The sequence below is a fragment of the Ruditapes philippinarum genome, unplaced genomic scaffold, assembly GCF_026571515.1.
Source record: "Ruditapes philippinarum isolate M1 unplaced genomic scaffold, ASM2657151v2 ctg5164_1_1_1_1, whole genome shotgun sequence".
Lineage (NCBI taxonomy): Eukaryota > Metazoa > Mollusca > Bivalvia > Venerida > Veneridae > Ruditapes > Ruditapes philippinarum.
The window spans coordinates 7,336-21,840 of record NW_026858420.1 but is presented as its reverse complement, the minus strand read 5'-3'; the positions used below and the strand labels follow the sequence as shown (position 1 = coordinate 21,840).

Sequence of the window (14,505 nt, the reverse complement as noted above, 5' to 3'; positions counted from 1 at the left end):
AATGCACCTTGAAGCTAGCAAATATAAACTCTATGGCTATTAGGCCGCTTTTAAGAACGTCTTGGACAGGTAATCATTACTTAGAGCAAAATCCCAAGGCAACAAATGATAATCCATATACATGTACGTACATGATGAAACGACAATATTTCTAAATACTTGGTTATTTAAAATGGCCACCATATACAATGTACCAGAAGTGGTGTAACATATTATTCCTCAAAAAGTAAAAAAAAATAGTTACATACAATCTAAATCAACACGATTTTCAATCATGTATTTATATTTATGTTTAGTCTGGCGTGCATATTTTCACGTGAAAGTGGTCGGGCGTATGACAATTAGTACAATTACAAAATTACTCATATAAAATACAGAAACCGCATTTATTTTATCACAATTTTATGAATGCTTATATTTCGTTCAAAGACTGTCTAACTTTTCTACGAAATAACCAACAAAATAAAAGTACATGTAGAATTATCACTGGTCATTTTTAAGCCCCTCACAAGCATCAGAAGAATGTCAAGACACTTCTTACGACCTCTTTTAAAAGTAAAAGAGTCAAAAGCATAAATGATAGTTTCGCATTTTTCTGAAAGGCGAATCGCAATACTATCTTTTTACTAGTGGTACAATGTATTTCAAACTCGTTGCTTAGTAACATATTGTGGTCGCGGGATGCTTATGAAATGATCCAAGTAAATATTAATTGCACTGAGGAGACATACAAATTGATTTTGGTATAGTTCGATTAAAACGAGTAAAATTTATCATTATCATTTGCATTATTTTCATCTCTTAGACAACGGTTGTCTCTTTACTTTTGCGACAATCCTCGAAGTTTCATAAGTGACCGTTTGTGGTATTTAGTGTCTGGCAGATTTTTGTTCTCAATTTAAATCTCGATTGTATCACATCTTGCATTTTACAACTTATATTTTTAATTCTATATCTATACGTGAGACAAAAATATTATATATCAAACACATGTGGCTTTCTACCAATAATGTATGATGTACAGTGAGCCAGTGTATTCGGAACCGCAAAATTGGTTAGTATTTCCAGTGCATCTCATGTCACATCTTTCGCTAGGAAGTATTTCATTTCGTGACAGTTCATTGCCACATTGACACCAGTCACCAAACTTAAATATAAATTGTATGTAATATTGATTTTTTTTTGAAAACGTAAAAGCTTACATAGAGCTAATAGGGTAAGAATTAAATACAAACAGAAATTAAAAAAAAATCAAACATTTTCTAGAATCTAAGGCTTGGCTTATTAGTAATATTTATATTCAAACATTTGAAAAAAGCTATTAAATTGAGTGCCTTACTTTAAATGTTTAATAAATAAACATTAGTATTTTAGGCATAAATTTTGAATTTAGTGAACTTCAGCAAATTAAATAATGTACTTAAAATGTTACCTCCGTCAAAGCATACAAAAAGTCTCCATTGATACAGTACCCAACACATTGCTCAGTGGTCAAGCTGTCTTCAAACAATTTATGAGGATTTTCCAAACTGCGCGGGTTGTTATAATAGCAGCCAATGTATCCTTCAATGGTAAAATAAATATATAGAGACATATTAATCACTTATTCTTACACTAGTGCAGTTTATAAAGATTATTAGGAGCTTTATTTTATATTAATTATACAGTTTATACGATTCTTAAGATTATTACGAAGTAATAAAAGCATTTATATAAAAGTTAAACAAGAATTACTTAAACTGATAATCCCACGTGTTTAAACTTACGAAATCGTCCAAAATACATTGATCCGTTCCATTCTTCTAGTTGTGGACTGTTGGTTAGAACTCCGTACTCAGACTGACATCCTAGGCACTCTTGTATGTCTGGATGATAAAAGTAGCTGTAGCACAAAGGATTGTTGGCGCATGCCCGAGCACATTGTTGATAACTTGTCATACTTTCCTTATGGAACACACTTGCGCTCTCATCGCATCTTCTACCGTTAAACGAGGCATTTGCATACTTCATTGTGTTTTCTGCGCCTGTTCAAAACAATTGACATTTTTTATACACATTTTTTTTCTATTATTTTCGAATGCATTGTTACATACTGTGCTTTTAACGCCCTAACAATTTAAGTTACATTTATTTTGTGTCTGTAATTTAAGTTGGCTGAGTTGTGTCATGGCGTATTTTCGCTCCGAGTGTCGACATGCGAAGACACAAGGATGCACAAAGTGGAGACATTGTCGTATGACGCCCCGCGGATCAAAAGTACGACATACTTGACTTTGTGGTATTTTCGTGTTTTCGTCCGACGAACAGCAGATCGAAAATATGACACGATACAAATCAGCGACCATAGAAATTAAAGATGATTTACCAGACACAAATAAATATTTATGTAAGAAGATTTTCGAATTGAGTATAGTAAACATTGTTAAACAAAGTATCTTTTTATGTCATTATATGTAAATGTTTAAGTCACAAAACAAATGCAGGTGATATAATAATGTGTAACATTATATATAACTATACTAGAACGAACATAATACTCGTATACATGTATTAAAAATGATAAAATTAACATTCATACAGACAGCGACAACAATCTCGAAGTTTCTAATTAATGGCATAAACAAAATAAAGAATGTAGTGATAAACGGTTCCTTGTCGTTTTTATAAATAATTTGGTACAGAGGCTTTCAAAAAGTTTTATGAATTTTCTCAAGTCATTATGCGATGGGTATAGTCCTTGGTTACAACAGAACTAAAATAATGATAATGAACTTACTATCACGAGCATAATATACCGAGCCATTTAGAATTTGTGGTATGTCATAAAAATCTGCCACACATCCTTTACATTCTTTTGTCACGTTATCAAAGTATACCCCGTGGCAATGATCTTTAGTAGAACACACCAATGCGCATGCAAGCAAGTGGAAGATATTCTCCATCCTAAATACGGTGTTTTCAGAAGAGCAAGTATAGCCATCAAGCGGAAAATATCTTAAGAAACTTGAAAATTCTATGCTCCCTAGAACTTGTAGCATATAAAAGGTAAATAGAAAAAGCCACAAAATACAGCGAAACTTTAAAATTGATTCCATAGTTCCACTAGATCGTTTTGATATTAAGTGCGTAAATACATGATTTTCATCAAGTAATAAAGGCACCAACTGATGTGCGCGCATATTAAAATTATTAGCCAATTGGATAGCACCAGATAGATGCATTAACAGAACACAGAATCATTGTCATAGTTCAAACGATGATTTATGACAACGCTTGACAGAAAAAATGTGAAATCAATTGCTTCAATAAAATCATTCCCAGGATAGGAACAGAACGGAATACGGACAACCCCCCCCCCCCCTCAAAAAATGACACAGTGTACAAAAGCCCCTCCCCCAATCAAATTTATGAATAATATATACCGAATAGCATTTCATTATAGAACTACATCAATTCATGTACTTTCAATTGATATTGAAACAAAGCAACAAATCAATGGCCATATATAATCATCTATGTGCGGGTAACAACTGTAATAAACGCTTTATTAATAATAAAATCAAAGCACTGAAAGTACTGAAGTATACATTGCTTGATAATATAATCCATTTTTGTCATCAAAGCCATGTTGATTTTAACCTACTGACCTCGAAAACAATAGGGGTCATCTTCTGACCAAGGTCAATGTCCCTAACAAGTGACTCACATGCTTTTTTATGAGACAAGGAAGATGTAATGTTCCATCTGTGTATTGCTAGGCAAGCTGATAGATGAGCAATAAAGAAATCATTTTTTGAAACACCCGTTAAATGGACTGCAGTATAGAATATTGAAACAGTCATCTTGAGTTTCCAGTGATGCTATCTAATAAAAATACATGATCTGGCTTGAACTCTATACAAAGTCAATTAATTGAATCATCCTACAAGACTTAATTACCAAATTATAGTACATCTATGTACTGTACTTTTATGCATTAATAAATATATTCCGGTGTGTTGTATTAATTTCTACACATTGATTTTCAAATGCATTACTTTATCGTTTATTAATAAAAATGAAATCTATAATAAAAACAATTCAAATGTACTGTAATATTTTCATTATTCAATAATTGTTACATACATTCTTCATGAACAACCTTTCCAAGAAATCCATTTATATTGGACAGCAAGTTAACAAGGGGTTTTCAATAATCAGGTTGTGTTACCAACTTCTTAACTTTAGATCAACCATTGAGCTAAAACATTTTTTTCTATTTTTTGGCTACTGTGACCTTCTTCTGATTTTCAACCAAGGTGATCCATGTTCAAACTCGAGCAAAACCTGTCACACACTTTCTTACGATGTTGTGTGACAATTGGGACAAAAGTGTGACCAGTAGAGTGTTAACAAACTAAATGACCAGCAGATTGTTAACAACTGTAATGTCAGCGTCGGATACACATGGTTGACTAACATTTTACATGACAGAACTGATAAATGTAAATGGTTCGGCCGTGGATATCCGACGATGCTAAATGTGGACAGAACATAAGATGGATAGCCGACATTCAACAATCTCAAACGTCACCCTGAGCCAACCTATAAGTTTCACCACTGACTTTTTCATACTGTACTTATTACAAAAAATAACTGACATTTTACAAAGGTAATAAATTTTATGTCATGGTTATTCATTTAAACGGTTGAAAAATGCATTTAGCAGCACTTTTTTTTAAAAATATATCTAGTATTTTATTGCAAGTAAAATGTGTTGTTTGTTTGTTGTTTTTTTTCTATGTTTTTGACGCTTTCATACAATGTTTATTACAAACATATTACTGATATTTTACATTGCGTACACATATAATGTTATAATCATTCATTTAGACGGTTGCAAAATTTATTTAATAGTTCTTATTTTAAAAATGTCCATTTCATCGCCAGTAAAATGTGTTTTTTTTTTGTTTTTTTTTGGCTTTTCCATGTTTTTGACGCTAGACCGTTACGTAGCCGAAAAACACTTTCATACTGTATTTATAAAAATAACATCACTGACATTTTACATTGGTAACAAAAGAAGGTAATAGTTATTCATTTAAAAGTTTGAATAGCGGCCGACTCTTTTAACGCCCGTAAAAATGTGTTTTCCGGCTTTTCCATGTTTTTTTTTTACGCTAGACTGTTACTTTGCCGAAAAACACTTTCATATCGCATTTAATACAAAATAGAATCATTCTCTAATTTACACTGGTTGCAAAAAGAAAGTAAATTTTAGTCATTTAGAGGGTAGAAAAAAGTAGATAAACTTATTTTGTTGGAATTATACCAATTGTATATATCATCGATTTAAAACTGATATTATTGAACCCATTTCATCAAATAACCATCAAAAACTCATTTCATCAAATAACCATCAAAAATTGTTTATATTGCTGAATTAATATTTCTTTGTATTTTAGTGTTTTTCGGTATTTTTTTGGTGTTTTTTCGGCAATTAATATAACCAGATTAAAATTTTTCTGAACATAAATTTAATTTATTTATTTCTGAATGCTTACACTGATTTACAGTTTCAAATGATTATTTCTTCTCGTTCGAATCTGGCCACATATGCCTATATTTAGCTCCATGCTCTGGCTTAATCGTCAATATCCCAAGTTCGACGAATTGTTATGGGTCGAACGGTCGAGCGGCTGAATCTTTATGTTTACCCGTCCTGAATCAGGCAATCTTCGCTGAATTTCGAAACATTTCTTTTCAAAAATCTAAGGCATACAAAAGTGAAAGGAAAATCATGTGTAAAAAGGTATTCAAAAGAATAGCTTACGAAATTTCTATTTTTCGAAGCCACGATAATTGCCAGGTTTTTTTGTTTTTTTTTTAAAAAAAAACATTTTCCGGTATACACTGGTAAATTTTGTTACGGAGCTCCATACTGTACTCATTTTGTAAAACATTTTAGGGCAATTTGATTGCATAAATGTAAATCAGGAATTTTATTTGATTTAATATTTATCTGAGATGTTTCGTCCCATTTAAACTGTTCGATTCTTGCCTTGAATCATCATCATAAAAACCTAAAAAGCAAGATATCCCTCAAAAGCTTTGAAAGAGAAAATTAAATGATGAAAATTGCAGATTCTGTTTGAACCACGATCACCGCCATATGAACACATCTGTGGATGTTGTGTTTCTTCTTCTTATTATTTTTTTTTGTATCAGGTGCTAAATCGGTGAACTATATTTCGACAAACAAACGTACATCCTCTATATGTCTGTAACAAATCATGAGTTAACAAACACAACACTATCATAATTGGTTTATACAGAATTTCTTATAGTTTTGAATCCGTTCTGGGAGCCAACCAGTACTGATTAATGAGTGTAAAGTTTCTTGCACAAGGAAACAACGACTTGTCCCTGACCGGGTTTAAACCCATGCGACTAGCGATAATTACCTAAGTAAGATTACTACTCCGGCGCGCTAACCACTCGGCCATGCCGCCATTTTCATGATTAGATGGAACATGGGAGACACTCTCGTTCCTAAACACGGTGTTTTAAGAACAGAAAGTATAGTTGTCAAGCGGAAATATCTTGAGAACCTTTAGAACTTGGTAAAAGAAGCCACAAACAGCGAAGTTTTTAAGTCCATAGCATTACTCAAAACTGCTGAAAGATATGTTTATCTGGAAAATGAATGCAAACGTTGAAAGCGATTTGTGGCACACTATACAAAGAAAAGACAATTTAAATACAAGTGACACAGACAACGATAACTTAGACAATATTTCAAGTCATGCATTATTCATATGAAAAGCCTTGATAACAGTACAGACAAATTAAAATCCACATCACATGTTTCAGTTAAAACCCTTTGTCGGCGGAAACGAACAAAACATTTTCTAAACATTCTAAAAATGTAATAATTTTTCTCCAGGTAACTTTTGATTTTATAAACCAGATTGTCCGAAAACCCTGGAAATTCCAATGGGGTTTGTTTGCAACATTTTAATTGGTTTAGCTGATCGTTATTATACAGGGAATAAGGCGAAAAGATATGAAATATGCCGAACATTCATGTAAATGATTATTTTAATGTTTTATCTTTCAAAGTGGAAGAAATAAACATTTAATACAAATTCATCTTTAATACTTGTAAAAAATTCAACAATACACATAAAGATATGTCATTATCAACGAAGATAATAAATATACAATTAGTTAATGTTTTGAAGCGAAGACAAGTCGAAACTTGCTTGAGTCTTTTTACGTTGTAGATGAGATTGAATATAACGTAATATGTCATTAGACTTCATGTTAGCTTGCAAAGAATGCCTTTTAATTGATTTCGGAGATTGCATTTTGTTTGTACTATTTGTTGATTTGGTCTGTTCATTTTCAAATCTTGTCGTCTTTTGAGCCTCGTTCTAAAAATTAATAGAAACAAGAGATGCCTTCCCAGACTCAAGTGCAGGCAAAAGTGAGCATTGTTTTCCATACATGCTATGAGTGCTGTTTGTAGAGCTTCGAGGTGGTGTCACTACTAGGTTTGAAGACGAATGCATTATGTGTATAAAAGTTGTTGTTTTTTCTAAAAACAATTATTTCTTCTTGTAGAATATTTGGTTTAGAAACAGGTAGCCAGAAACTGTGCTTTGTTAAAAGTTTCAATGATAATATGTTGAGAATATATTGCTTGTAAAGAATAATTTTTAATGCATGCTTTGTTACAGGTATCCATTGTTTGATGTTCATAACTACATAAAGATAAAATTAATAGACTACTTAAGTTTAAATTTACATCCAACAGGCTTAATCAAACAAATGTGAAGGAATGAAGCATCAACTATTCAAGCTGATACAATACATTCTTTCAGCCTGCACATATTTCTTTGTCAAACAAAGAACTTATTTACCCGTAACGTATAACGCCTTTTTTGTGTTTATCAAGTCTCGATGCGACAGTTATCAGGTCTCGGTCTGACAATGGAACACCAACTCTCTGTAAATATGAAATATAATATTTCATAGTCAATACAATGACAAACACAGGTTAAACGTGCATTTTGTAACAACCGTACTAGCCACTGTTAATACAAAACATGGGTGTACTAGTTATTACCAGGCCTTCTAACCGTAACTAGTAGAGATACGTCCATACTATAGAGGAAGCAGTGACGTCACAAAGTTAAAACATGTTTTGTCGGGCTTAGAGTTTAAGATGCACGTGAGTTTTGAATGATTTACCGAGGTGATATTTAAATGTTTACATTTTGTTGCTTTAAAAAAAACACGGGGGGGGGAGCTTTTACACGAAGGTTAGAGTTCTTATGATAACTTGTTTGGAGTTTTTATGATAACTGTCACGGAGTTCCTGGAAAACTATCCTTCGTGTAACAGTTCCTCCCCCGTGAAAAATAGTGGGCTTTTCTCAACATAAACCAAATTTGGCACAGAAGCAACACTATCAAATTATTTATTGGATACAACTACCGAAGTTTAAAAGTGAAGTTTAGTTTGTCAATGAGGGTCAAAATACTGACACTCTCCAAAAAAAATTAAGGAACATTATTTGCTCTATTTGGACGAAGGTGTGACGCTCCTAAACTTGAATTCTTCCCCCAACTCGGACCAAAACATATCTTTAATAAATTACCTAGGCATATATTGTCTTCCAAAAGCAGGGCTGTTACCTACGGGTTGCGAAATAGGCACCTTAACCACGGGACCTGAACCACCAGAACGTATATTCTCTTAAATTTACACTTTTACACTTTTTCAAAAATGTCTCCTTATTTATTTTCTAGATGTAACTTAGGTAGAAACTTAGGTCAGGGAATAAGTAAAACGTTCGTAACGATAAAATTCTCCAGCGACTTGGTGAAAATGCAGTTCGTGAAAATGTGATATAAATGTAATTCATATATAGACCTGAATATGTAGATTAAATATAACAAAGAAAGGCATCCAGTTTATAAGGAAGTTAGAAAGAAAAATGTAGGACAATGCACTAACTGAACTAAGCTCTAGGGAAAAATACAGTACTTATGGAAAAATACAGTAATTATTGATACCTTTTTATCTTCGAGGACGGTAAACATGCCTGTGTTATAAAAAATATGATTTAACATTAATAAAGTTTAAACACTAATATAGTTTTAATATATAAGAAAAAAAATATTATTACAGTTCATATAACTTTTCTGTGACAGTAACAAAGTAATAAAGTTTGTTAAGAAGATATCACTTTTTTTCTTTCCAAAGCAGAGTCAAAGTACTTAGTTTGTACCAAACTTTATACAAGAAGTATCACTAATACTTGCTTGCAGATTTAACGTTTAATGAGATATTGGCATACCTCCGTTATATAATTTAATTTTCACTTGTTGTTACCATATGAAACAGGAAATGATTACTTTAAGTCCGCGGATGAACTCCCTTCTTGAGACCTGGTCATCATTATCGGAGTCAAACATCCGGAATAGGTCGATTTTACGGATACCCACGGTTCCTAGATACCGTATAACAATTGTTATTTCACTGAAGGAAATAAGAAAAAACAACTCAAAAATTTTACTCCAAACTAAGTCTCCTAGTGACAGTTAATTCCACGCATGCAAGCAGTACAGGTCAAGGTCAGCCGGATAATTCGTGCCGTCAGACCATGATCTGCGTTCATGGCTAATTAGTCAGTTCATGAAATTTTCCATGCAAAAGATAAAAAATAATGGTTTTGTCTAGACAGACTGCATGTCTAATGAAGATATTAAGCATGTAGCGTTAAAGCCAGTAACAGAAGCGGACGTTTACACGACCATACTCAAATGCACTTCGTGAATTATATAATTAAGTTCAAAAATTTAACGTTCTAAGTAAGTGCAATACATATGCCTTAGCAATATGCCCTGCATTTGTAGATGAGCGAGAGAAAAATTTACTTATTCTATATCACAGGGTTCCTGAAAAAGAATGTATTAGACGAGAGGTGATAATTCATATTTATGTGATACATGTTTATCGGAAATGTTCGTTTTTATCGTGATACATCGGAAATGCCCGATTCTAATTTTTATTGTAAAACGGACTATCCGATTACTGGCATCGTTATTCGTCGGAAATGCCCGATTTTATTTTTATCGTAAATCGGAAATGTCCGATTATTGTTATCGTAATAGATCTACATCGGAAAAGTAAAGTATTGTTGTAATGCCTTAAGATGCTCGTTTTTTTACGGGAAGATCTGAGTCTCTTAGTAGTATATTTAGTACAATATTCTCTCAAACGCTTAACACCAAAATAAAGTGATAAAATTTGGTTTAAATGGCATATCTATTATTGTAAGATGTATCGTGATTCATTATTCATAAGTTTGTGTCATATTGTACAATTGAACTGCCCGTAAATGCCTGGTACGTTTTAATATTAGTTTACTAATTTGTTCAAGGATGAGGAACCTATATCCTCAGCTAAGGTGACTTATAGAACCAAAGGGCCGGGCGTTCTTCTATAGAAAATATATCTATGTGTATGGATATATTTGTAACGCATTCCGTTATTACAAAATTTTCTTTACTTACTTAATACTTCAGTACGAACACGTGCGATTTTTAAAGTCTATAAGGTAAAAAGTGGACTACATTTTTACCTTTTCTGATGCCAACAACGTCCCTCGTATCAAGTATCCCACCATGAGTAATCGAGAACTGTCGGGCCTTCATTATGTCACTGGCCACCGTTAAAACAGCGCGATTCACGGGGATATTCCATAATATTCATAAAAAAAATATTCAAGTGTCAATTAATTATTCTTTTCTATCGGATTGCCTTTGAATTTGTTTGATGAAATGGTAAAAATAATGTTAAAAGTGATCAATTGTATAAATTAAAACAAAACCAGAAATAGACTAATGACATTAAATTTTCATGAACATCAAAACAGAACGTTCGAGTCTACCGCCCGTATTATTGACAAATTGCTTTTTATATCATTTACTGTTTTATGGATGGTTCATTGCATGCATATTCGATGACTGAGCCTCAAAATATCAATGCAATCATGTTTTGCAAACAAAAAATGTGTTCGTAGCATATTTGTATGGAAGCCTTGGAGGGTCACTTTTGAGTTTCGACTTACGGATGTTTTACTTTTACTTTCGACTTTTGACTTTTGATTTGTGACTTACGTCTTATGACTTTTGGCTAACCCATTTTACACGTGCTTTAGAAACTTTGGTTTCAGGTATATTTTAAACGCTTTAAATAATTTCATTCAGATTTGTCATGGAGGAGAGGATGTGTTAAGGAGGGAATTTAATGTTATTTGATATAATCCCATAGTGGTTATGTATCACAGACTTCAATTCCACAAGTGTGATTGTGTGTTTTGTACAAAATGCTATGTTCTAAATATGTTCATTATATTAGTGCTTATACATTTTTTTGTCCTCATCACAAAATTTGTCCATGAGTAACAAACAAATAACTGTTTTACAAGTAGACAGGGAATACAAGTCTTACGTCTTGAAATGGCATGGTGCACAGTATTAAACATGTATAGCAATTCAGCATTTATTGAGCTAACACATAATCAGTATTTCTCTTAATAAGTACTTAGATAGTGTTGACCAAGTTCATATAGAACGACAAGTGCTTTGTTCATACACACAAGTACAAAGTTAACTAATAATTGTGATCGAGAACCATTTGCATTTTGCATCAATGTCTTATTTTGTTGTATATTTTAACAATTGAGAAAAGAACACTTAAGAACAAACATAGATATAGGACCAGTTAGAATAAAATATCCTACTAGCATTTTAAATGTTATATATTTTTTTTTGCACCTATCAATCTTTAAAAGACGGAGCTAAAATATTTACCCATTTTATATACTATGAATGTATAAAGATTTTGATAAAAGATAAATTCTTATTTCAGACACAACTACTGGACAAAAGGTAACGAGGATGAAAACCTTGATGTTGATATGTGTCTTCATCATTATACTGTTCGGCATTACCAAAGCTACCGTGCCAAAATACCTACCCTCAACATCTATAACAAACAGAACTCTGCTGATAATAGAGTACTTTCTGGTACGTCATGGCATTACAACGTCATTTAGTACAGTGAAATGACTTTTTAAACGCTTTAATTTAAAACGGCGTAATGGAATAGATACTCCTTTTGAGATTGTGTCTGATGTTATAAACAGAGAAATACAAACAAGTGGACAATGCTTAGGATACCGTACAATATGGCGTAGGTTAATGCTGGATTACCATATGTACGTCAAGGGGGACGACGCCATGGAAATAATGAGAACGCTTGATCCAGATGGTATTGAGATGCTGAAAGCTCATCGCTTATGCCGACGTGTATACTACGCCAAAGGATCAGTTTTATATGACATATGGACGGTTTAGACAAACTTAAACCATAAGGATTTTGTATCCATGGTGCTGTGAATGGGTGGGTATATTATAAAAAATATGGTAAGAGCTTTTGGACTCAAATAACGACCCGCACCTTATTGCAAGACACTTTTAGACACCTTTATTTACTGAACATTATCAAGTCCCCCACCCAATACTACGTTGTGATGTTGGTACGGAAAACTGCATTGCTTTACTATTGCAGTAATACTTCGGACACGATCCTACAGATCCGATTGCTAGTACTCGAAGCGTTGTAGCTGGAAAAAGCACATCTAACCAACACATTGAGAAGTGGTGGTGTACATTACGACAAAAATGGAATCTATTGGTTGATTCATTTTTTTCAAAGACTTACTCGATACATGTGTATTTAATGATCTGGACCCGATACAATATGAGAACTTAAAATTTTCTTGTGACTTTTCACTTATAATTTATCACTTTCTACATATGACTTTTATCTTATGACTTATAACTGTTGCCATTTGCTGTTACTCTTTGCCTTTGTATAAACATTAGTTTCACTTGATTTTAGATTAATGCAAAATAAGCCAATTTGTGATACAATCACCAAACGCAAGGAAGCAGTCATATAATGTTTACATTTAGAAACTTGTCTCATTTTTGCATTAGAATTATTGCAATCATATGTTTTTATCATAGTTGATCTTTTTTACGTGAAGAATCAACATCAATTGTTTATGTGAAATCATATGTATAGAAGTTTTAATTCGGAACATTCATTTATAAGTGCCGTCTGAAGCATTAAGTTTAAAAGTAAATACACTTTTCTTGATAAATAACGAGTTTTTTTATTCAAATTAAACAGTTCTGAGCTATTTTCTAGATGTGTAGCTTTATAACAAATTTTATTAACATTTTACATCTTGAAATAGATTATTTAATTCTTTGTTGAATTTAGTCACGGTGACTGGTACGCTATTTTTTCCATGTTGACTATTAAAGAGGGTTCAAGCGTTAGGCATACATTAAATCAAAGAGGAGATATATATACGAAATACTATGTAGTAGTAGCTTTTTAAGTCTTTGTATTTTGCTACAAGCAGCGATGGAAAATTGAAATCTCGCGAGACCGAAGGTCGATTGAGATATCAATTTTCCAATGTTGCAAGTAGAAAAATGCATAGCCTCAGAAAGCTACTACACATAATTCATTTTTTTATAAAACCTTTTCGTTTCTAGTAAAAATGATTTTCATTAAACTACACTTCTATAAGAAATTTCAGAAAATGAAAAATAAATATATGACTGATAGATGAATACGTTATTTACGCGGGACCGGCCACGCCTCTAATAATTTAGGTTCCCTGTTCCTAATGCTAAGACAGAGCTAAGATCGGATCAAACGTCAAAAATAATCCGGCATTTCCATATATGGTTCCGTATTTGTCACGAACATAATACGGAATTTTCTATCCGTTTGAAGAAAATTATAGGTTTAAAATAAAAAATTTTGACACAAATATGACTTGAAAACTCTTGATGATTTCTACTTCAAACTTGTACTTATTTACATTTTCATATTAAATCTGGTCCTGAATGATAAAAATAGATTGTCCTCGTTTGTTGACAATTTATAAGTGTGTTATTGTAACTTTGTTATAACCAAAATAAATTTACAATTTACCTTGAATAAACAGTATTTAAATGTTACAAAGAATTTATTTATCTATGTAGAGATAGTGTTACATTAAAATTTATAAGTAAGAGGTTAAAATGAGCAAAGTAGAAGTAGAATAGCAATCACTATAGAAGTAAACTGTGTGGAACCAGCCAACTCCCTCAACAGACTACCTAAATATACCTCTAACGAGAGACCACACTACCAAAGGTTTTTACCTCGCGGTCTAGACCGTGACAGGTCGGCAGAGCTATCAATAATTTTTTGGAATAAGTGCGTTTTAACAGATAACAACAAACATTTTTATTCTACAACCGTGCTTTATTTTGCTTAACAAAATTGTTGACTTATATGAAAACAAATGTATTAGATAGGCAAAAACAAACTGAATTTGAGCTTCATAATATTTAATTTAAAAAAAGAGATAAGAAATACAGA

General features: G+C 32.4%; 1 protein-coding gene across 1 annotated transcript; it reads right to left on the bottom strand.

The window, feature by feature from the left end:
• Nucleotides 1-495: 495 nt before the first annotated feature.
• LOC132753157 (uncharacterized) lies at nt 496-3,173 on the bottom strand. The gene is made up of 4 exons (XM_060743599.1): nt 2,777-3,173; nt 1,767-2,024; nt 1,433-1,563; nt 496-1,147 (listed from the first exon to the last, which is right to left on the bottom strand). The coding sequence occupies exons 1-4, from the start codon at nt 3,093-3,095 to the stop codon at nt 1,001-1,003; spliced, it is 855 nt and encodes a 284-aa protein (XP_060599582.1). The 5' UTR covers nt 3,096-3,173; the 3' UTR covers nt 496-1,000.
• Nucleotides 3,174-14,505: the final 11,332 nt, after the last annotated feature.